Consider the following 22,100-nt stretch of genomic DNA (forward strand, 5'->3'; position numbering starts at 1 on the left):
AAAGAAGAGGGGAGAGGTGAACATATCTCCAGTGAGTAGGACATGTAGGAGGCAGGCCTCATGCAGGTGACACCGAAGAGACAGATGAAGCCTCTGTTTTAGAGGCACTGGAAATTTCGGAGCCATCATCAACCTTCTTCCCAAAAAGCTGCAAAATGCAGTTTCTAAACTGGAAGGACAGAAGGTGTTATTTAGCAGACCATGCAGCAGTGACCCATCTCCAAAATGTCTAGCAAGACTCTCAGAGGTATTCTAGAAAATAGGAATATGATTGTCATCTTATTTCTAGTCCATCAATTTTGGGGTAAGGACTAAGTCAATTACAGTCTGGTTGCATTCCTCATCTCTTAAGCCAAAAGAGTCTTTTGGTAAAAGGAAGAGTCTTTGCTGGTTGACTCCGGAAAAGATCTGGGCCATATTAATTTCTTAATTATGTCTCAGATCATTACTGAACTAGCCACAATGTTTCAGAACCTGGACCAGAAGCATTCCATAAATAGTTCAGACCTTTTACTTACCTCCAGCTCCCTTTATCATAAAAACTCTCAAAAACAAAAAACATAATTGCTGAAACTAATAAAAAATGGGCTGATTAGCAGAATGGACTCAGCAGAAAAACTGGCAGAGAAGTCTGAGGAATTCATTCAGCATCTACTTACTGAACACTTACTCTATGCCAGACTCTGGGCTCTAGGAAGATATAGCAATGAAAAGAAAAATATCCTGACTGGGTATTGTGACACATACTTATAATCCCAGTACTTGGGAGACAGAGACAGGAGGATTCGAGTTCACAGCTAGCCTTAGCCACTTAGTCAGGCCCTCCACAACTTCGACCTTATTTAAAAAATAAAGAATAAAAACTCAGATTGGGAGTGTAGCTTAGAGGTAGAATGCCCCTGAGTTAAGTCCCCAGCACCTATATAGATATAGATATATAAATATAGATGTATATTATAGAATTTTATTCCAGAAAATTTTCTCAGAATGCAAAGACAGGATAACTGTAGAATGGCTGAAAGCAAAATTTGAAAGCCTGGTAGGGTGGAGAAGTATAGACATCTGTCTAGGAGGTGGAACCTTGGCAGGGAAAATGAAAGAATCAGATAGAAAATAAAGATCTGGGCATGGTGGTGCACACTTGTAATCCTAGTACTTGTGAGACTGAGATAAGAGTATTAAGGTTCATGGCCAGCCTGAGCTACTTAGTGAGGCCCTCTGCAACTTAGTGAGACCCTGTCAAAAAAAAGAAAAAAACTGGGGCTTAGGGTATAGCTTAGGGGTAGAATGCCCCTGGATTCAATCCCCAGTATCACTACCACCAAAAAAAAAAAAAGGAATCAGGTAGAGATAGTACTTGGCAAGACAGTTTGGAACTCCAAAACTGAAATCAGACCTAAACAGAGATCCTTGTGAAAGATGAACCAGGCCAGAGAGAACTACATTCTGTAGTCACAGACATGCTGACAACGGAATTCCCAGGATTTAATTACAGGACTGGTCCTACATATATATTTAGAATATGCCATATATTTAGAATATACTTCTCTATTTAGAAGTTTGCCAGGAAGAATAGGTGCTTAATGAACTACACAGACTTCGTACCTGGCTTGTCTGAGTCAGGGCCAAGCTGAAAGGGATGGTGCCATGGGTCAGCTCTAAGATGGAAGAGGAGGGTTGGGTGTATAGCCTAGTGGTAGAACACTTGGGCTAGCCACTAGCACACATGAGGCCCTGGGCTTAATATCCAGCACTGACAGAAAAACAAATGGAAAATAAAGAAGAGTGAATTGAAAGGCATGCATTGGGTCATTGAAATGGGAGACTCTGAAGACCTTTCTGGTCATTCTCATGTCACATCACAGTCGCACCTTACTGAAACGTACATGAAAGTTCATGTAAAAGGTTAGTTGCACTCAGGTGATGAAACTCACGAGGTCACCCATGGCCTACTGGTCTAGGAGTCACGGGCGACTTGCTATGAAAGCCTGATATACCAACTAGGGATGATTGCTATTGGGCAAGATCTTGGCTAAGACCACTGCATGTTCACCCTAAACTCATGAAAGCTCTTACACTCTTGGTCACTGCAGTCAAGAAGGTCCTGTTGGGGGAAGACAAATTCAAGAAGGTAAGCTTTGAATGTGGGAAAATGAAGAGAAGAGTTGAATCTGTAAAGCCAAGAGGGGCTTTATGTAGATGTCCTAGAGCAAATGTAGATGTCCTCACTGAACCCTAGAGCATTTGAATTCCAGGAGACACCTTGAAGCTTGGTGGGCCTTTTCTTGGGGACAACACAATGCAAGAGTTTGTAGCACATAGACATGTTGGTAACTACCTCCCTTGGGCAGAGGTGATATAGAGGGTGTACCTAAGCCTTCCACTAATGGCCAGATGAAGTTCTGACTATAACTGGGTCACATATTGAGCCTTTTCCTGTTCATTTTTCTGGAGGGTCATTATTGGACTCCATAGTTTCTTTTGTGGGCTGCTTATTGTAGACATGATCCCAGGTGGGAGTCATCACTGAGTTCCTCTAATTCTCCTTTGATATACCCATGGTGTTGCTTACCTGCCGGTTCATAAAGACATAGATGATGGGGTTGTAGATTGTGGCACTTTTGGCAAAGTAGGATGGTATGGAGGCCACCAGAGGATGGAAGGCATAGCCAGGGTGAGCAGTAGCAAAGCAGGCAAAGAAGGTGTAGGGCCCCCAGCAGAGGCAGTAAGCAAAGACCATCACCACCACCATGCGTGTCACCTCCTTCTCAGCCTTCTGGGTGGATTCGGATTCCTTCTGTTGCTTTGCCACCTGGGGGAGATAGGGTCAGTGAGTAGGGAGTCATCCAAGGCTCTGTATCTGAAGGGACTCTGTCGCCATAGCTTGAGAAGTGAGTCAGAAAGGCAGCAGGAGGGTGAATAGGGGCAAGGGAGCTGAAGGTTTCCACTCCTGTTTGGAGCATGATTTTTCTGGGGACACAGAGGTCTTCTTGAGCTTTGAGGTAGTAAGCAGCTGGCCTGGCCAAAGATGAGCCTCAGAGCCAGGCTTTTGAACTCTTTGGATTTCACCTAATGGAAGCTTGGGAAGGAGAACTAAGAAGGCTGATCTCCATAGCCTCACCTAATCCTTTATCAGAGTGTCCCCTCCTCTGATCAGGTCTAAGAGAGGCCTAAATGGATCACTGAGAGTTAAGAATGAGAGAGCCAGTGCTGGGGGTGTAGCTAAGTGCAAGATAACTTACCTGGCATGCATGAGGCCCTGAATATGATTCCCAGCACCACACACACAAAAAGAAACAAACAAATACAAGAGAGAAAGGGTAACATGATGGAAAATGGTGGGGGAGGATAAAGTAGTTGGGGTTGATTTTGCTAAGCCAGGGGCTGACGGGGTACCCACCAGCAATGCCAGAACCACACGCATAATTCCTTTGGACTTTCTAGAGCAGGACAGGCCAGCCACCACCTACCACAGACAGAGGACTTATGACAGGCAACTAACTGAGGAGGAATGAATGAGGAACCACAAGGGCTGGAGGCTTAGGAACGCAAGGCCAGGCTCCACCAACCCACAGCAGCTACTGCTGAAGCTGTGGTTAGATACCTGTGGAAGCCAGCTAAGTTGGTTCTGATACGTGACCGTCAGCCCAGGGGACCAAATTGCAGCCACCAGCCCAAGACCGTGAGGAGAGTGGGGCTTATGGGTGTCCATAAAATGAGCATATAAGCAGTTGCTGAACTAATGGTGGACATATAGGAAAGGCACCACTCTGAAGGGCCTTCTGCCACCTGTGCCAGGCAGGGTCTTATAGGTTAAGAAATAGAACATCAAGAGCTCTTGGTAGAAGAGATGATTGACAAAGGGGTAACTTGTGGTGTGGGGAGAACACAGAACTCTCAGCACCCAGGACCGAGCCTCTCTTCCCTCCCATGCTCTTACTTCCTGCAGGGGCTCGCTAGTGGTAGTCCAGCTGGAGTGGGGTTGGGGGTGGCAGAGGTGGTGGTGGACAGGATCAGTTTCCCAGGGCAGAGAGCCAGACATAGGATGGTGGAGAGTAGGTCTAGGGGGCAAATGGTACCTTTAAGTCTACCCTTTGGCCTGTCCCAACAGCCCTATGAAGGGGACAAGGGTACTTTGATGGCTCCACTTTGTGGAAAAACTATCCCATGCCAGGAAGAAGGCCCAGCTCTGCCCTCTCATGGGAAGCAGGCAGGCAGGGAAGTCCCTTCCCATCCTGCAGGTGTGAGGACAAGAGATCCAGGGTTGAAACTGCAAGAACTCCAAGTGCACCCTAAAGTAGCTGCCTGGTTCACATCACTGGGTTTTACTATTTTCTTATGGGGTAGAATACTCTTAGATGAGGATTTGAAAAATAGTTTTAGAGTCTCTGTGGATTGGTATGGGAGCAGAGCAGCTTGGAGGCAGGAAAGCGGGCCAGGTGATCCTTTGTCCCCACCTAGACATGCTGCCAGCCAGAGGTGAGGTCAGGAGGACGAGGGACTTACTGCTCGGATGGCCAGCCACACTTGGAGGTAGCAGAGCACGATTATGCTGAGTGGGATGATGCAGCACGTGATCATGAGGACCATCATGTAAGACTGCACTCCAGGGTAGGAGGTGCCGCTGAATACATCTGGGCCACATGATGTCTTCAGGCCGTAGGGCCAGTACCTGAAAAGAAGGGCCAGTAGCCTATCTAGATGCAGTCTGGGGCAACCTGGGGCCCCAGGCTAGGCATACCCCTGACTCAGAGTTTTTTTTAATTGAGGTGAAATTGACATGACATGAAATCAAGCATTTGGAAGGGAACAATTAAGTGGCATATTATACATTCACAGTGTTGTGAAACTATTGGCTCTACTGCCAGAACATTCTCATCACCCCAGAAGAATACCTTGGGGCAGGGTTTTAAGAAATCATTGTCCAGCTGGGCGTGGCGGCGCACGCTTGTAATCCCTGCACTTGGGAGGCGGAGACAGGATCGCGCAGGTTCGAAGCCAGCCGCGCTGGCTTAGGAGACCCTGTTTCCAAATAAAAGTATAAAATAGGTCTGGGAGTATAGCCCCAGGGGCATTCTACCTCCAAGCTACACCCCCAGCCCCATTTCTTCCTTTATTTTGAAACAGGGTCTCACTATGTTGCAGAAGTTATTTTCATTATATCTCCCTTTTTCAAAAGGATGGTTGGGCTCCTCTCTTGTTCTGACTCTGTGTGTGTGTGTGTGTGTGTGTGTGTGTGTGTGTGTGTGTGTGTGTGTGTGTTAATAGGGATGGAACTCAGGGAAATTCTATCTCTGAGCTATACCCCCAGCCCTATTTTATTCTTTTTGTGAGTGTGATACTGGGGATTGAACCCAGGGGCATTCTACTTCTGAACTACACCTCCAACCCTATTTTATTTTTATTTTGAAACAGGGTCTTGCTAGGTTTTTGGGAAGTAAAGACAGGAGGATCACAGGTTCAAGGACAGTCTCAGTAAGTAGTGAGACTCAAGTACTGGGATTACAAGTGTATATGCCACCATGCCTGGCTGGCTTGCTTATTTATTTATTTATTTATTTATTTATTTATTTACTGTACTAGGGATTGAACCCAGGGGCATTCTACCTCTGAGCTACATCTCCAGTTCTGTTTTTTATTCGTTATTTTGAAAGAGAGTTTCACTAAGTTGTGGAGGATCTAAGTAGCTGAGGCTGGCTGCAAACATGCAATCCTCCTGTCTCAGCTTCCCAAGTACTGGGATTACAAGTGAGCACCCTCATATGGGTCCAGCTTTTCTCTGATCTTCTAAGAACTCCTGTGACTACCTGAACCTTTTATTCTGAGGCCAGCTAGACCATAACTGTAATAAAGGGACTTGTTCACCCTGGCATGGTGGTGTATGTCTATAATCTTTATACTTGGAAGGCTGAGAAAGGATAATTGCAGGTTTGTAACCAGTCTTAGCAATTTCGTTAGGCCTTATACAACTTAGTGTCTTGAGACCCTGGTTCAAAATAATATAAGGCTGAGGTATATCTCAGAGGTAGAATGTCCCTGGTTGTTTCATCCTCTAGTAACACACACGCACGCACACACACACACACACACACACACACACACACACACACTTGATCCCTGAGTGGCCATGAAACCTCCATCCACCGGGGCCAGCAGTTGGCCATGTCCCATCAGTGCCTGTCCCTGTTATGGAGCCTGGTGATGTGCAGGGGGTGGAGATGAAGACACTCTTTCATGTTTCACAGAATGAGGGACACTTCCCAAAAAAGAGCATTACCTTTCCAAAGACAGGATCTTATTCTTGACATTGTCATGTAGGACAGCAAAATAAATCATCTGTGTCCCGTCCCTCCAAACCAAACATATGACCCATTTTCTCATAAAGTTGGGTCTTCCCCCAAAGAAATGGCCTGTCCAGGATGCAGATGACTGGCAGGCCCAAATGCACACCCCTCTAGAACCCTCTGTCAGCAGGACGAGTGCATAAATGCCTGGCACAGAGTTGGAGAGAGGGTGGCAGAATACAAACATGCCCACAGCTGTTCTGATGGATCAAGCGCCTCAGGTTTTCTGAGTGCTCCTATGAACTGCTCATGCTTGGAGGAAACATGTTTCCAGAGACCAAGGGGACCACTGGACCATTTCTGTGTTGCAGCCAAACAGATTCCTGGATTCATAAACATTGTGCACTTGAAGGAGTCTGGGGATGGTCTTATCCTATCCATCCCTTCACTTTATGCATGGAAAATAATATGCCCTGAGATCACAAAGTCTGACCTTCCCAGCTGTCAGTCCTAAAGGAGCTGCCTTACTGGCACCCTTAAACCCTTACCTGCTCCAACCAAAGATGGGCGGGGCTGTCCACACAGCAGACCAAATCCAGGAGAAAGCAATGCCCACAATGGCCAGCTTGGCGTCAAATCTCATGTTGCCAAAGGGCTTGCAGACCACAAGCCACCTTTCCCAGGAAATGATGGCCAGGGACCAGAGGCCGGTGATCCCTATAGGAGAGAGCAGACACAGTCAAGCTTTGAGCCAAAGTGAAGGAGAAATGGCCTCCTACATCACTACTTCCTCTTCAGGGTAGCACACAGCTTTCAAGATCCAAAGACCCCCTTCCTACCTGCCAAACCGCATCCTCTAAGCAGTGTTTGCAGGTTCTGGGTGAAGTGGGCCTCTCTCCCCACTCCTTCTTCTTAACCTCATTGCTTTCTCTCTGGAACAGAAACTCTGAGCTCTCAGTTTGGCCACTAACTTTCATGCAGAATCAGTTATAGACTCCACTTCAGGATTTCCCTCCTCAGTCTCCACAGCCCAACCCCCAAAAGGCGGTGAAGTAGCTGACAATCTTGAGCTCATAAAACCTGGGGCCCTATTCCTCCTCCTCTTCCTTCTCCTCCTTTTTGCAGTACTGGGGATGGAATCCAGAGGCATTCTACCTCCAAGTGACACCCCCAGCCCTATTTTTTATTCTTTATTTTGAAACAGGGTCTCATTGAGTTGCAATGGGCCTAGGTAGCTGAGGCCGTCCATGAACTACGATTCTCCTGTCTCAGCATCCCAAATGCTGGGATTACAAGCGTGCACCACCACCCCTGGTATCTTCTTATTCTTTGGATTGAAATCAGAGGCATTCTACCTCTAAGCTATACCCCAGCACTTTATATTTTTATATAAATAAAAAATTTATATAAAGTGCTGAGACTTTCATCATTTGCTGAGGCTGACCTTGAGCCTGTGATTTTCCTGTCTCAACCTTCCATGTACTAGGATTACAGGTGTGTGCTTCTTGCCTTCTTGGCCATCAGCCCTTCCTTCCTCTGATGCCATCAGCAGAACCCCTTATGGCCATAACCACACCAGCATGATCATCCTGAGGTGCTATAGTCCCAGCCAAGATCAAGGAAGCAGGCTGTGCTGGTGACCCACGCCCCTCCTGCCAATTCCTGCTTCCTTTTAGGCCTTGATGAACCTCTCAAATTTGCCCCCCATCTGAGTTTGGCAGGTAAAATAGCCCCCCACTTCCTGCCTTTGACCCAAGTTCTGCACCCAGAATTCTAAGTTTCATGAACTGTTGCAGAAAAAGCAAGATCTTTGATTCCACTAACCTCTAAGGGACACTTGACATTTTCTTTTATTCTGAAGACAGTATTATTAGCAGTACCCCTAACTTGGTCAGCTAAGGAAGTCACAGAAGTTTTTATATCACTCTATAGAAGTGACAGATTGAAATATCACTCACATTCTTCATTACACTGAAATTTTAGTGGTTGGCAGGCTAGATCCTATTATTTAATATTTCATTATAGAACAGTGCTACCAAAGCATGCATATATATATATATATATATATATATATATATATATATATATATATATTTGCAGTACTGAAGATTGAACCATTGAACCCAGGGGCATATTACCTCTGAGCTGCATCCCCAGCCCAATTTTATTCTTTATTTTGAAAGAGGATTTCACTAAGCTGCAGAGGGCCTCACCAAGTAGCTGAGCCTGGCCGCAAACCTGTGATCCTTCTCTCTTAGCCTCCCAAGTACTGGAATTAAAAGCATGCGACACCATGCCCAGCTTAATAAATATTTTTAATACTAGTACTTCAATTAAAGAATTTCATTAATTAATATTTAATACTTTGATAACTATTTTTGTGGTATTGGGGATTGAACCCAGGGTGTTCTACCTCTGAGCTACACCCAGTCCTTCCTTCTTTTCTTTCTTTCTTTCTTTCTTTCTTTCTTTCTTTCTTTCTTTCTGGTACTGGGGATGGAACCCAGGGGCCTTCTACCTCCGGGCTACACTCCCAGACCTATTTTATATTTTTATTTGGAAACAGGGTCTTTTAAGCCAGCGAGGCTGGCTTCGAACCTGCATGATCCTCCTGTTTCTGCCTCCCAAACGCGGGTCTATTTATTTATTAATTCATTTATTTTGGTACTGAGGATTCAACCCAGGGATTTCTACCTTCAAGCTACACTCCCACCCCTTTTTACTTTGAAATGAGGTCTCACTAAGCAATACTAAGTTGCTGAGAATAACTGGGAACCTTCTATTCTGTCTCAGCCTCAGTAACTTTTTACATATAACACACTGCTTTTGTAATCCCATGAATCTCATTTTATGCATTTACAAACATTCCCAGAAGGCCAAGGGCATCTATGTCACTAAAATTTGTGCTGAAGTATGCACACCTATAGTCCTAGATGCACAGGAGACTGAACTTGGAGGATTAATTGAGCTCAGGAGATCAGTACCACCAACATAGCAAGGAAAACTGATCTCAAAAATTAAAAACTGAATGCCAGGTGTGGTGGCACACGCTTGTAATCCCAGCATTTGGGAGGCTGAGACCGGAGGGTCACAGTTCGCGGACAGCCTCAGCTACTTAGTGAGGCTCTCTGCAACTCAGTGAGACCCTGTTTCAAAATAAAAAGAATAAAAAATAGGGCAGGGGGTGTAGCTTGGAGGTCAAATGCCCCTGGGTTCCATCCCCACACCCACAAAAAAAAGAAAGAAAAAGAAAAAAATGAATATACTGTGGTGGAAGTGGAGACAGACGTGGCTGGAAATGGAGGGGGGGGGCACTACTACTTAGATATATACCTGTCACAGAGAACACTTGTACTCTGAAGATAGAATTTTTCTGCCTGATTTTCCCCAGGAACTTCCACTTCTACAATTTCGGGAGAGTGCTGGCGTGTTGGCCAGTGCCTCCTCAGGTCTGGGTTGTCATCTGGCCCAATGTGAGGCTGTTAGCTCAGGGGCAGAGAGAAAGCCAGGAAGAATGGCCAGTAGGCAAAAGCAGGAGTGACTTCTTTTGGATGTTGAGTGCTTAAGAAGGCATGTATGGGAAATGAGGCCCATTGGTGGGTTTCTCATGCCCAGTCTCCTTCTCCCAGAATAAAGTATCTGCTTCTGAGCGGAACATTCAAGGATTCCAATACTTGGATCTGTCTGCCTCATGTCCACTCAGAAGAACCATGCTGGTCCCCAGGACTCTTTTCCCCACATTGCCAGCTACCCTCACCTCTTCTCACCGCCTTCTTCTCACATGGTGACAACATGTGGCCACTATCAGGGCATAGGGCCCCTCTTCAACACAGAGTACAGCACACTGTACTTTCTCCTCTTCCTCCTCTTCCTCTTTTTTGTGGTACTGGGAATTGAACGCAGGGGCATTCTACCTCTGAGCTACACCCCCAGTATTTTATTTTATTTTATTTTTTTGCAGTACTGGGGATGGAACCCAGGGGCATTCTACCTCTGAGCTATACCCTCAGCCCTATTTTTTAATTCCTTTTATTTTTGAAACAGGGTCTCACTGAGTTGCAGAGGGCCTCATTAAATAGCTGAGGCTGGCCGCAAACCTCAATCCTCCTGTCTCAACCTCCCAAATGCTGGGATTACAAGCATGTGACACCACGCCCGGCTCTTTTTTTTGTTTTCTTTTTTGCAGTACTGGAGATGGAACCCAGGGACATTTTATCTCCGAGCTACACCCCTAGCCCTATATTTTAGTCTATTTAGTTTTTAAAACAAAGTCTCACTGAGTTATCCAGGGCCTCTCTAAGTAGCTGAGGCTGTCCATGAATGGTGATCCTCTGGTCTCCGTCTCCTGAATGCTGGGATTACAAGCATGCACCACCACGCCCGGCTTCCTACTCAGGTTTTTAATTAATTAATTAATTAATTAATTTTTGTGATACTTGGGATTCAAACCAGAGGCATTCCTCCAAGCTACACCACAAATCTGATTTTTTTTCTTATTTGGAAACAAGGTCTCACTAGGTTGCTGAGAGCCTTGCTAAGTTGCCTAGGCTGGCTTCAAACTCACAATCCTTCTGTCTCAGCCTCCTAAGTACTAGGATTTACAGGTGTGCACCACTGTGCCCAGCTTAATTTTTTTTAATTTTAAAGGGAGTCTCATTAAGTTGTTGAGGGCCTCACTACATTGCTGAAGCTGGCCTTGAACCTGTGATCCTACTGTCCCGGCTTTTTAAATACTGGGATGACAGTTGTGGACTACCATGCTTGGCAAAACACTGGTACTTCTTGGCCACTGTTTATTGGCCTGAGCAAGTTAGTGATAGGGAAGAAGAAAGGGATCTTGGACCTAGCCTTCATATCCCAAAAACTGTAATGAGAATTGTATCTTTCCCTGGAGAAAGCTCACACGGTGTGGGTGACAAGCAGACGATCTCTACCTTGAGACAGTAGTCCCCCTGAGTAGGACTTCTGTCCAGGATGCCCAAAGCCCTCAACTTCCGTACTGTTCTGAGATTATCTGGCTCCAGATCCATTGGTTTCTTCCCATGCTAATCCCAAACTAGCTGTCCCCAAGCAGAGCCTGTTTTAAGAGTAGGGATTTAGGGTGTGTTGGATTCAAGAAAATTGAGTTTAAATGTGTGCTCAGATGGAAGACTACAGTACAGCTTCTTCACACTTGTTACACACACACACACACACACACACACACACACACACACACACAGGTTTCCTTCACATGCATCAAGCTGTGGCTCCCCCTGCTTACCACACAGGGAGACGGTATAGCCCTCCACGACACACAGAGGGTGGCCCAGCACAAAGTAGCCATAGATCTGGTTCACGACACTGATAGTGCTGGCGATGACGGTCTCTGCTAGGTCAGCGATTGCCAAGTTCACCAGGATCCAGTTGAGAGGGTGGCGCAGCTTCTTGAACCTCATAGTGGCCACCAGCACAAGCCCATTGGTAAAGACAGATGCAATAACCACGAGGATCATCCAGATGCTGGTGAGGTGATATACCCATCTGGGAGCAATGTGGTAATTGGGGCCTTCGAAGGGGCCTGGAGTCAAAGGGTACAGAACACAGAAGGGAGCTGAGCAGCAGCAGAACTCATCTGTACCCACAGCCCAGTGCCACTTCTCCCTACTCAGTCAGAGTTTTCTCAGCCCTACCCTCCTGCTGCTGATTGCCCTTGCCTTTGCCCACCCTCAAACAAGCTCCCCCTTTTTCCATTTCTCAAGCCAGAGGCATCGCCTGTGGGCCACCTGCATTGGTGCCTTGAACTTAAAAGAACAGATTTCAACTGGATGTAGAGGTGGACGCCTGTAATTCCAGGATTTGAGAGGCCGAGACAGGAGGATCAAAGGTTATAGGCCAGCCTCAGCAATTTAGCAAGACCTTCAGCATTGTAGTGAGACCCTGTATCAAATTAAAAAAAAAAAAGAAAAAGGGCTGAGTATGTAGCTCAGAGGTAGAATGCCCCTGGGTTCAGTCCCCAGTAACAAAATGAATAAATAAATATAAAAAAGAAAGAATGAAGCAGCCGGGCATGGTGGCACACGCTTGTAATCCCAGCATTTGGGAGGTTGAGACAGGAGGACCGCGATTTGAAAACAGTCTCAGCTACTACTTAGTGAGGCTCTTTGCAACTCAAGTGAGACCCTGTTTCAAATAAAGAATAAAAATAGGGCTGGGGGTGTAGCTCAGAAGTAGAACGCCCCCTGGGTTCCATTCCCAGCACTGCAAAAAAAGAATGAATAAATGAATGAGGTTTTTTTTTTTTTTGTGGTACTGGGGTTCCTGGAAGCCCTTCTACCTCCGGGCTACACTCCCAGACCTATTTTTACATTTTTATTTGGAAACAGGGTCTCCTAAGCCAGCGCGGGCGGCTGGCTTTGAACTTGCGCGATCCTGTCTCTGCCTCCCAAGGGCGGGATTACAAGCGTGCGCCACCACGCCCGGCTAATGAATGAGTTTTTAAAGAAAGTAAAGAAAGGCTTCCAGATGTATTTTATGAAGCCTAAATAACCTTTCCTTAAGAGAATGTCAATGCCACAAAGAGGCCCTAGAGACTACTCTAGCTGTCTTTGTACCATGTGAGGACATACAGAGAAGGCAGCAATCTGTAATTCCACCATTTGGGTACTCTGACTTATAGCCTCCAGAACTGTAAGAACAAGGTCAGTCAGGCTCTCTCTGTCTCTCTCTGCCTCTCTCTCTCTCTCTCTCTCTCTCTCTCTCTCTCTCGCTCGCTCTTTTTCTTTTTTCCCCCTAGGATTGAACCCAGGGGCATTCTACCCCTGAACTACACCCCAAGTCCTTTTAATTTTTTTTTATTTTGAAATAGAGTCTTGCTAGGTTGTTGCAGGCCTTGCTAAGTTGCTGAGGCTGGCCTTGAACCTATGGTCCTCCTGTCTCAGCCTCCCAAGGACTGGTGTTATGGGTATGCGCCACCACATCTGGCTTGGAAGAAGATTTTTTTTGCCATCATAATTTCTGGCATACTTACCAGGATTTTCAGTTATGTGTTACAAAAACTCAATTCAAAACAGTTTAAGAAAAGGAAGGCCGAGTGTGGTGGCACCAGATTGCAATCCCAGTACTTGGGAGACTGAAACAGGAAGATCACAGATCTGAGGCTGTTTCCAAATAAAAAATAAAATAGGGCTGAGGGTATATCCTGGAGGTAGAAGGCCCCTAGATTTCACTTCTAGTGCCAGAAAAAGAAAGAAGGAAGAAATAAATAGAAAGAAAGAAAGAAAGATGAGAGAAAGAAAGAAAAGGATAAAAGTAGGGCTTTCCTGGTTGTGACTAGGAAGGACAGGTAGATCTCACCCCCAGCATGACTGGACCCTGTGATGCCTCCTCTTCCTTCTGTGAATTCCTTCTGTCCATTCTTTCCTAACACAGGGAACTCCCAGAAATCCTTCAAGGATCCCCAGAAACCTCCAATATGAGCAGCAGGGAGAGACCATTGACAATTCTAGACCTCTGTGGTCTCAGTCTCTGGGCAGAAGTTGAGAAGAAAAGCAACAGGGTTGCCAATAAACCTAAGAATAGAGAACTCCCAAAGAGACAACAGGTCTTCCACAGGAAGTAGAGCAGGTTAATTGGAGAAGAACAGGAAGGTGTTATATACACTCCAGTTTGTATGCGAAGGAAGGGGCTGAGACAATCTAAGTACTAAACCTCTCAGTGTCCTTCCCAGACAACTGATAGAGCCCAAACTGGGAAGGGCACACACCACAAGAAAGAAAGGAAGAAAGGAAGAAAGAAAGAAAGAGAGAGAGAAAGAACAGGCGTAGTAAACAGGGAAGATGGACCTCTTCAAATCCACGTCGTGTTCTAAATATTACTGTGGAAACTTAGAGCAATTATTACATAATTGCAAAGCAAAATTAAAATTTGGAAAGTGACTCCTAATTAGCAAAAACAAAACAAATGAACCTAAGTGCATATTCACTTAGTAGCATAGTTCCGCAGAGAAGAACTATTCTAAGGGACTGAAAATACACTGGTGTGACCACACGACCTAGAGGCACACACCCTATGAGTAATAAGACCTGGACAAATGTTAGTTTTTTAGTAATTATATCGTTGGTGGTAGTGTTAGGACCACTATCCTGAGAAAATTATGTGTGTTGTGAGATGCAACATGAATACCTCCATGATATTTCATTTGAATTTACTGAAGAACAGGATTCTTAGTGGGAAAGAAGAGACATAGATGTAAAACCCATTGACCTCCACTGGTGAGCCAACTCATTATTTTGAGAATAGCAAAATGAAAGAACCCAGCTTTCATCCCTCCGCTCATGTACCCTGTACCTTTTGGGAGCCCAACAGTGGAAATGGGGGCCAATTTTTCTTTATCAAAGTAGTTCAGAGATGGCTGTGTGGCACATACCTGTAATCCCAGTACTTGGGATGCTGAGACAGGAGGATCAATGGTTCAAGGACAGCTTCAACAAGTAGTGAGACTCTTATCAATCTGGTGAGACCCTGTTTCCAAATAAGAAATAAAATCGACCTGAGGGTATAGCTCAAAGGCAGAATGCCTCTGAGTTCTATCCCCAGTATCCCCCCCACACACACATACACACATATAGGTTCAGCCAATAAGTGAAGGCAGGGTCAGCATGGCATCATTTGGTATCCCCAATGGTTTAGCGGGTCTTGACATTGAGTTCCAGCCACTGTCAATACCCCCAAAATAGTCACCCTCCTAATGAAGCAGTCTTGCCATGATGCACCAACACACCAGCCTGCCTATGGTCAGACCTTCAGGTCACCTACCAAGTTACAGGAAAATGTTAGTGAATGTGATCTGAGAAGCAAGCTAAAATCACCTCGTGGGAAGCTGGAAGCAAGATCTGAAGTGAGAGAAAAGTCAGGGACAAGGAATTGTTTTCTTCCAAAAATAAATTGCAGCTGGGCACATGCCTGTAATACACTTAGTACTTGGCAAGCAGAGATAGGAGGACTGCAGGTTCAAGGTCAGCCTCAGCAACTTAAAGAGATCCTGTTCCAAAGTAAAAAAAAAAAAAATACTGGAGGTGTAGCTTGAAGGTAGAATGTGCCTGGGTTTAATTCCTAATGCAAATAAAATAAAATAAAAATGAAAGCAGACAATAAAAGAGTCAGGAGGAAAGGGTTAGTGGAAGGGTCACAAATGAAATTACAAGGCTCATGGAAGCTGAGTGGTGGGGACAGGGGTTCATTATACCCTTCCCTCTATTTGGGTACATGCTTGAAGTTGTGAGGAGGAGGAAGAGGAGGAGGGAGAGAGGGAGAGAGAGAGAAAGAGAGAGAGAAAGAGAGACAGAGACAGAGACAGAGAGAAAGGAGAAAGATCTGGGATGTGAATAGTCATGTTGATGTGAACAGCAGGAACTCAGTGTGGCCCAAGAACCTTGTTGCTAATCAACACTTGGATCTGTCGCCCCATGGCAGGTTGTTGCCAACTCAAGGCACCAGGGAGGTTTTGAGGAAGGATCTGGGGACAAGGCCAGGGGCTGGGTGGGGAAAGTCACTAGCAGCCTCAGTGCTTTGGAAAACCCACATGCCAAGCTTTCTGTCTGGGCCCATTCCAAAGGCAGAACTTGGGCTGCTCTGATGAGTTTTCAGCTCTCAGCTGGGGCTTGTGAGTCTCCCAGGACTGCTCAAAATGGAAAGGCCACCCCACGCACCAGCCAGCACTCCTTGCCAAAAGCAAAGAGCCAAAGTTGGACAAGATGACTGTTCCAGTCTCTTCCAACCTGAAGGTTCTCCAGATTACTCGCTCTCTGCAGCCGCCTTCCTCAGCTTCCCGCTTGCCCACCTGTTAGGCCTTCCCACTGCCCTCGGTGGGTCGGTGGGTCAGTGTGCTGCCCTGGACCACCCCTCCAACCTCCTTGGAGCTTCAGAAGGTTAGAAAGACAGACTGGCTCCTTCCTGATGAAGCTCAAGGTAGTGATGGCTGCAGAATGAGAGCTCACCAGGAGTACAGACAGCAACTATAGCCTACAAAGAAAGTTCGGGAACCCTTAGTGGACATATTCTCAAAGGCTTGTGGAAAACTGTGTGGTGTCTAAAAGTGTATCAGGAAAAGCCCCCCATTCATGTCATGATGAAAGCTAAGGGAGATGGTGGAGGGTGCAGAAACAAGACTCCCTGGGGTCAGGGGTGGTTGGGGGCCAGGCCTCCAGTGCCTCTTGCTCACCTCTGGTGGCGTTGCTGTTGGTATAGGTGAAGATGCTTGCCCGGGTGCTGTCCTCATAGCTGTCCTGTGGCTGCCCACCTGTGAGCCTTTGGGGGTCCCACCGCTGGGCCATGACCGTGGAAAGCCCTGTCCCTGATGATTGCTAGCCCTGGCGTGCTGCCTTGGGGGGTATGGCGCTTTATACAAGCCTGTGGGATCAGCCTGATTCTCCTCACCTTAAAAGCTCCCAAACGCTTCCCTATCTGATCTCTTAATTGGGTCCAGGACTTAGGCCTCCCCTCCCACCACTTGCTTCTCTGCTTCTAAGGGCAACCCACAAGGACAGCTTGGACGGATTTGCTGGCAACTAAACTCAGAATCCCCACCCACTGCAGGCTCACAGATGTGCCCGTGGGAGCCACTGAGTCCCTGGCTCGTGTTTCTGTGTCCTCTGTTCCTTCTACTATTCAGTACTTGCTCTTGCATCAAGGCCCCAAGGGTGGGATTCTCAGATTGGGATGGGGCAGGGAAACAGGCCACAACCCAGATCTGCCTTTCTCAGCTGGCTCTCCTGAAAGCCCTAGAGGCCTTTCAGAACTGAGACCTGGAACAGGACCTCCTAAAGTGGCACACCATTTCAGTGAGCCCAAATGAGGATGATGTGTGCCAGTGAAATCATGGCTTTTAGGTTCCGACCTCCCCCTTACTTCCCAGGAAGGTCCTTCCCTGGGGCAATACCTGAAGGTTCACACAAGATGCTCCGTTCTTGCATGTTCTAGTTCAAACCATTTTCTTAGACTGTCCCTGACCACAGCCACAGCCTCCTCTTTATTCTTTGTTGTTGTTGTTGTTGTTGTTGTTGTTGTTGTTGTTGTTGTTTTGGTACTGGGGATTGAACCTAGGAGTGTTCTACCTCTGATGCTACACCCCTGCCTTTTTTATTTTTTAATTTGAAAACTTAGGGCCAGGTGTGGTAGTACACGCCTGTAATCCCAGTACTTGGGAGGCTGAGACAGGAAGATCACAGGTTCGAGGACACCCTCAGCAAGTAGTGAGACTCTCATAAATTTAGGGAGACTCTCTTTCCAAATAAAAATAATAAAATAGGACCCTAAATGTTGCTTGGAGGCAGAATGCCCCTGGGTTCAATCCACAGTACCACACACACACACACAAAGAAAAGAAAAGTATAAGAAAACTTAGGGTCTTGGTAATTTTCTGAGGCTGACCCTGAACCTGTGATTCTCCTGTCTTAGCCTCCCAAGTACAGGAATTATAGGCATGCACCACTGAACTTGCTCACAGCTCCTTCTTGTGTTTATTTTGACTTCGTCGACAACTGCTGGCTCCATACTTGTCAGGGGCCAATTATCAACTCTCCCAATTCTGTAGCCTTTTCTCAGTTTCCAACTAAAGAGTCCTGTTTCCCACAGCCCCCCACTAGGGAACACATCCTCTCCCTTTGCTTCTGCCAGCTCTCCTCTACCTGGTCCTAAAATCCAGCTGTCTTTAGTCACCTCCTTTAGGTTAGCTCCCAAGCACAATAAGCCACATGGGCTGGTGACCTTCTTGTCCCCATTCTCAGTGTCATGATTCTTTATCACTCCTGGCTCTACTCTTTGGGTTCCCAGCAAAACAGCCTCTCTTGATCCAGGTGTAGTGATGTATGCCTCTTATTCCAGTACTTGGAAGCCAGAGATAGGAGGTTCAAGGCTCAAGGCTAGCCTCAGTAACTTAGTGAGACCCTGTTCCAAAATTAAAAAATAATAATAAAAAGGGCACAGCATGTGGGGTCTCCAAGGCCAGGATCAGAGCCTGCCAAGGGGTGGGGCCAGAGCTGGGGCCAGCGAGGCTAGGATTGGAGCCTGCCAAGGGGTGAGGCGGGTGCCAGGGCCTCCGAGGCCAGGATTGGAGCCTCCCATGCAGCGAGGATGGTGCTGTGGTCAGCAAGGCTGGCACTGGTGCCTGCCACACGGTGAGGCCGTAGCTGGAGCCAGTGAGGCTGGGATAAGAGCTTGCCTTAAGGCAAGGCTGGTGCTGGGGCCTCCAAGGCTGGGATCGGAGCCTGCCATGAGGCAAGGCCAGTGCCAAAGCCAGTGAGGCCGGGATCAGAATCTGCCGGGTGGCCAGGCCAGTGCCGGGGCCTTCAAGAGTAGGATCGGAACTTGCAATGCGGCATACATAGAGAAATATCACAGAAAAAAAAATCAGATGCTTTCCCTAATATGCAAAAACTAGGAAGAAATGGCTAATTGGAGGAAATCTAGTTGAAGAAAGGGCCCTATGGTGGAGCAATTAAGGTGACCATTCAGAGGGGATGGGATGGGGGAAGATGGAATCTCTTTAAAACACATGATGGCCGGGCGTGGTGGCGCACGCTTGTAATCCCCGCGCTTGGGAGGCAGAGACAGGAGGATCGCGCAGGTTCGAAGCTAGCCGCGCGCGCTGGCTTAGGAGACCCTGTTTCCAAATAAAAATGTAAAAATAGGTCTGGGAGTGTAGCCCGGAGATAGAAGGGCTTCCAGGAACCCCAGTACCACCAAAAAAAAAAAAAACCATGATGTACATAAACAAATATATCAAAGTTAACCACTAAATCAAGCATGGGATTGAGGGAGGGGATGGGATGGGGAGTGGATAAAGGTTAATTGGATGATGTGTGCTTGAATATCCTCACAAGTCTTGTATTCCATTGTGATGTTTGACTACAATGCACCAATAAAAAAATAAATAAAAAATAAGGGACTTCCGGGAAGATGGCAACAGAGAAAAGTGGGGCTTACGAGCCCCGCTAACAACCAATCTCTATTACCACAAAATCAGCACCTTTCATAGCCAGAAAACACCATCAGCAGAGAAACAAAAAATGTAATTACAAGGGACAGAGAAAAAGAGGGCTGGAAAAACGAGACACGAGAAAGAAACCAGACTGCAGTGCTGCGGCCGGAGCCGCGATGCGAAACAGCGGGCGCCATCTTCCCTTGCAGCACCAGGCCCCAGAGAGGAGGGGGACACAGAACGGAGCTCAGAGCCACAGAGGAGATACACCGGTCTCACGCCTGAGGACGCGGCAGCAGCGCCTTACTGCCGGCGGCAGCAGCGAATTCACCGGACAGCACCAGACCAATGCATTCAACAGCCTATCAGACTCCAGAGAGGAGTGGCGGACAGTGAGCCAAGGTGAGCCGCTGCGGATCAGCTGGGCAGAATTCGGCAGATTTCTTGGCACAGGGAGCATCTAAAGCTCCCAGGGGCTGGGCTCAGCACACCCTGCAGGAACTCAGAGCGGAGCACAAAAACAGAGAAGAAATACGCCAGCCTCACAGCTGAGGGCGTAGCAGCGGCGCCATCTTGCCACTGGCGGCAGCAGCAGCGAATTCACCGAGTCCACAACAGCTCCATCTGCACACTCAACAAGAGTGAGTCAAATTGCGGCCCCTAGAGGAGAAATCCCAGTACTGTACTCCCAGGGACTTGACCCAGTGGGGGAGTGGCAGTGGCAGAGATATCACACCATAGGAGAACGCCCAACCTGGCACCCCTCATGGTCTAAAGCAGCCTCGATTGACTCCCAGGGTCTGAAACTCTGCGATACAACCCAATAAAGGAGTAGTGGGGACCGAGATACCACAGACTCAAGATCCAGAGCACATTAAGTGAAGTCGTAGTGACCCAAGGGAAGAACCCAGAGAAGGCACAAACTTCCAAAATCATGGGAAAGAGGAATAACAATGGAGCAATGAATGCCCACAACCCCACAACATCAGAACCTGATAAAACAGAAATTCAGAGATTTCTAGAAGATCAAATCAGGAAAATAACTGTTTTGAAAAGAATTCAGAGAGAGCCAAAAAGAGATAAAGGATGCAATCAATGAAGTAAAGGCCTCAATTCAAAGTACAAACAACCGATTAGACCACATGGAGAATAGAATCTCGCTCTTAGAAGATGTTCACTCCAAAAATAAACGCATAGTTTCTAATTTAGAAAAAAAATCAGACAGCAGGAATCTGACATTGAAGAAATATGGGCCCATTTTAAGAGAGCTCACCTAAGAATAATCGGAATAGAGGAGGGAAAAGAAGGTGAAACCAAAGGGATCAACAATCTCTTCAAGGAAGTAATAGCAGAAAAATTTCCAAACATAGAGCAAGAGGTCGATATACAGGTCCAGGAAACTTATAGAACTCCCTTTAGAGAGGATCAGAGAAGAGGATCCCCACGCCACATAATTGTCAAAATGACCAATGTGGAAGCCAAGCAGAGAATCTTAAAGGCAACAAAAACAAAGGGCCAAGTGACATTCAGAGGCAAACCAAAATTAGAATCACTCCAGACTTCCCAAACCAAGTCATGAGAGCCAGAAGGGCTTGGAGTAACATATTCCAAACTCTGAAAGAAAACAACTTCCAGCCAAAAATTTCCTACCCAGCAAAACTTTCTATCAAATTAGATGGGGAAATATGAAGCTTCCACGACAAACAGAAACTGAAGGAATTTATGTCTACAAAACCAGCACTAGAGAAAATACTCAAAGAGATTAACTACAAAGAAGAAATAGGTAACACACACCAGAACCAGAGAAATAAGATTTCCATCCAACAGACAACTAAGATTGGTTATCTGTGGAGATTCATTATTTATGTTAGTCTTTTACCTATCTCTAAATTGTATTGTTTCCTTTTATTGTTGCTAATTTTTAGGATTTCTAGTTGGAATATTAATATACCTTCAGATGTAGCATTTGGAAATATTTTATCCCATTCTATCAGTAACTTTTAACTCTGTTTATATTGTCTTTGGAAATACATTTTTTATTTTTTAGGGAGCTTGTTTACCCTTTTGTTGCCTGTGCCATTGAAATCATATCCAAGAAATCACTGCCAATTTCAATGTTGTGAGGTTTTATGACCCAGATTTTCTTCTAAAAGTTTATAGTCTTAAGATTTATATTTAGGTCTTTTATCTATTTTGAGTTAATATTTGTATAACTCAAATTTGTATAAGGGTCCAATTTTATTCTTTTTCATGTAATTATTATTTTTCAACAATATTTAGTTAAAAGATTATTATTTCCTCCACCAAATGTTCGTGGAAACCTTGTCAAAAATAACTTGACGAGGACTTCCGGGAAGATGGCGACCGAGAAAAGCGGGGCTTAAGAGTCCCGCTAACAACCAATCTCCATTACCACAAAAAGAGCGCCTTTCATAGCCAGAAAACACCATCACCAGAAAAACAAAAAAACCACCAGACTCCAGAGAGAAAGCGGACTGAGAACAGAGCTCAGGGCCACGGAGGAGACACACACGCCCGAACGCGGCAGCAGCGCCATACTGCCGGCGGCAGCGGCGAACTCAGCGGATGGCTACAGCAAGCCGAGGTGAGCCGATGCGGAACAGCCAGGCGGGATCTTTCGGCGCAGACAGCATTTAAAGCTCCCAGTGGCTGAGCTCAGCACACGCTGCAGGGATTCAGAGTGGAAATCAAAACCAGAGAAGAAAAAATACGCCAGCCTCATGGCCGAGGGCGTGGCAGAGGCGCCATATTGCCACCGGCGGCGGCAGCAGCAGTGAATTCACCGAGTCCAGTACAGCTACATCTACGTACTCAAGAACAGTGAGTCAAATTGCGGG

The 22,100-nt window shown here is 46.3% G+C and overlaps 1 protein-coding gene across 1 annotated transcript; it reads right to left on the minus strand.

Moving 5' to 3' along the window:
• Positions 1 to 58: 58 nt before the first annotated feature.
• On the minus strand, positions 59 to 16,597 carry LOC308278601 (medium-wave-sensitive opsin 1; the record flags this gene model as incomplete). The annotated part of the gene is made up of 6 exons (XM_080718476.1): positions 59 to 169; positions 2,573 to 2,812; positions 4,507 to 4,672; positions 6,833 to 7,001; positions 11,548 to 11,844; positions 16,486 to 16,597. The coding sequence occupies 6 exons, from the start codon at positions 16,595 to 16,597 to the stop codon at positions 59 to 61; spliced, it is 1,095 nt and encodes a 364-aa protein (XP_080574602.1).
• Between the last annotated feature and the right edge of the window lie 5,503 nt (positions 16,598 to 22,100).

The sequence above is a fragment of the Muscardinus avellanarius genome, assembly GCF_963383645.1.
Source record: "Muscardinus avellanarius genome assembly, chromosome: X".
Lineage (NCBI taxonomy): Eukaryota > Metazoa > Chordata > Mammalia > Rodentia > Gliridae > Muscardinus > Muscardinus avellanarius.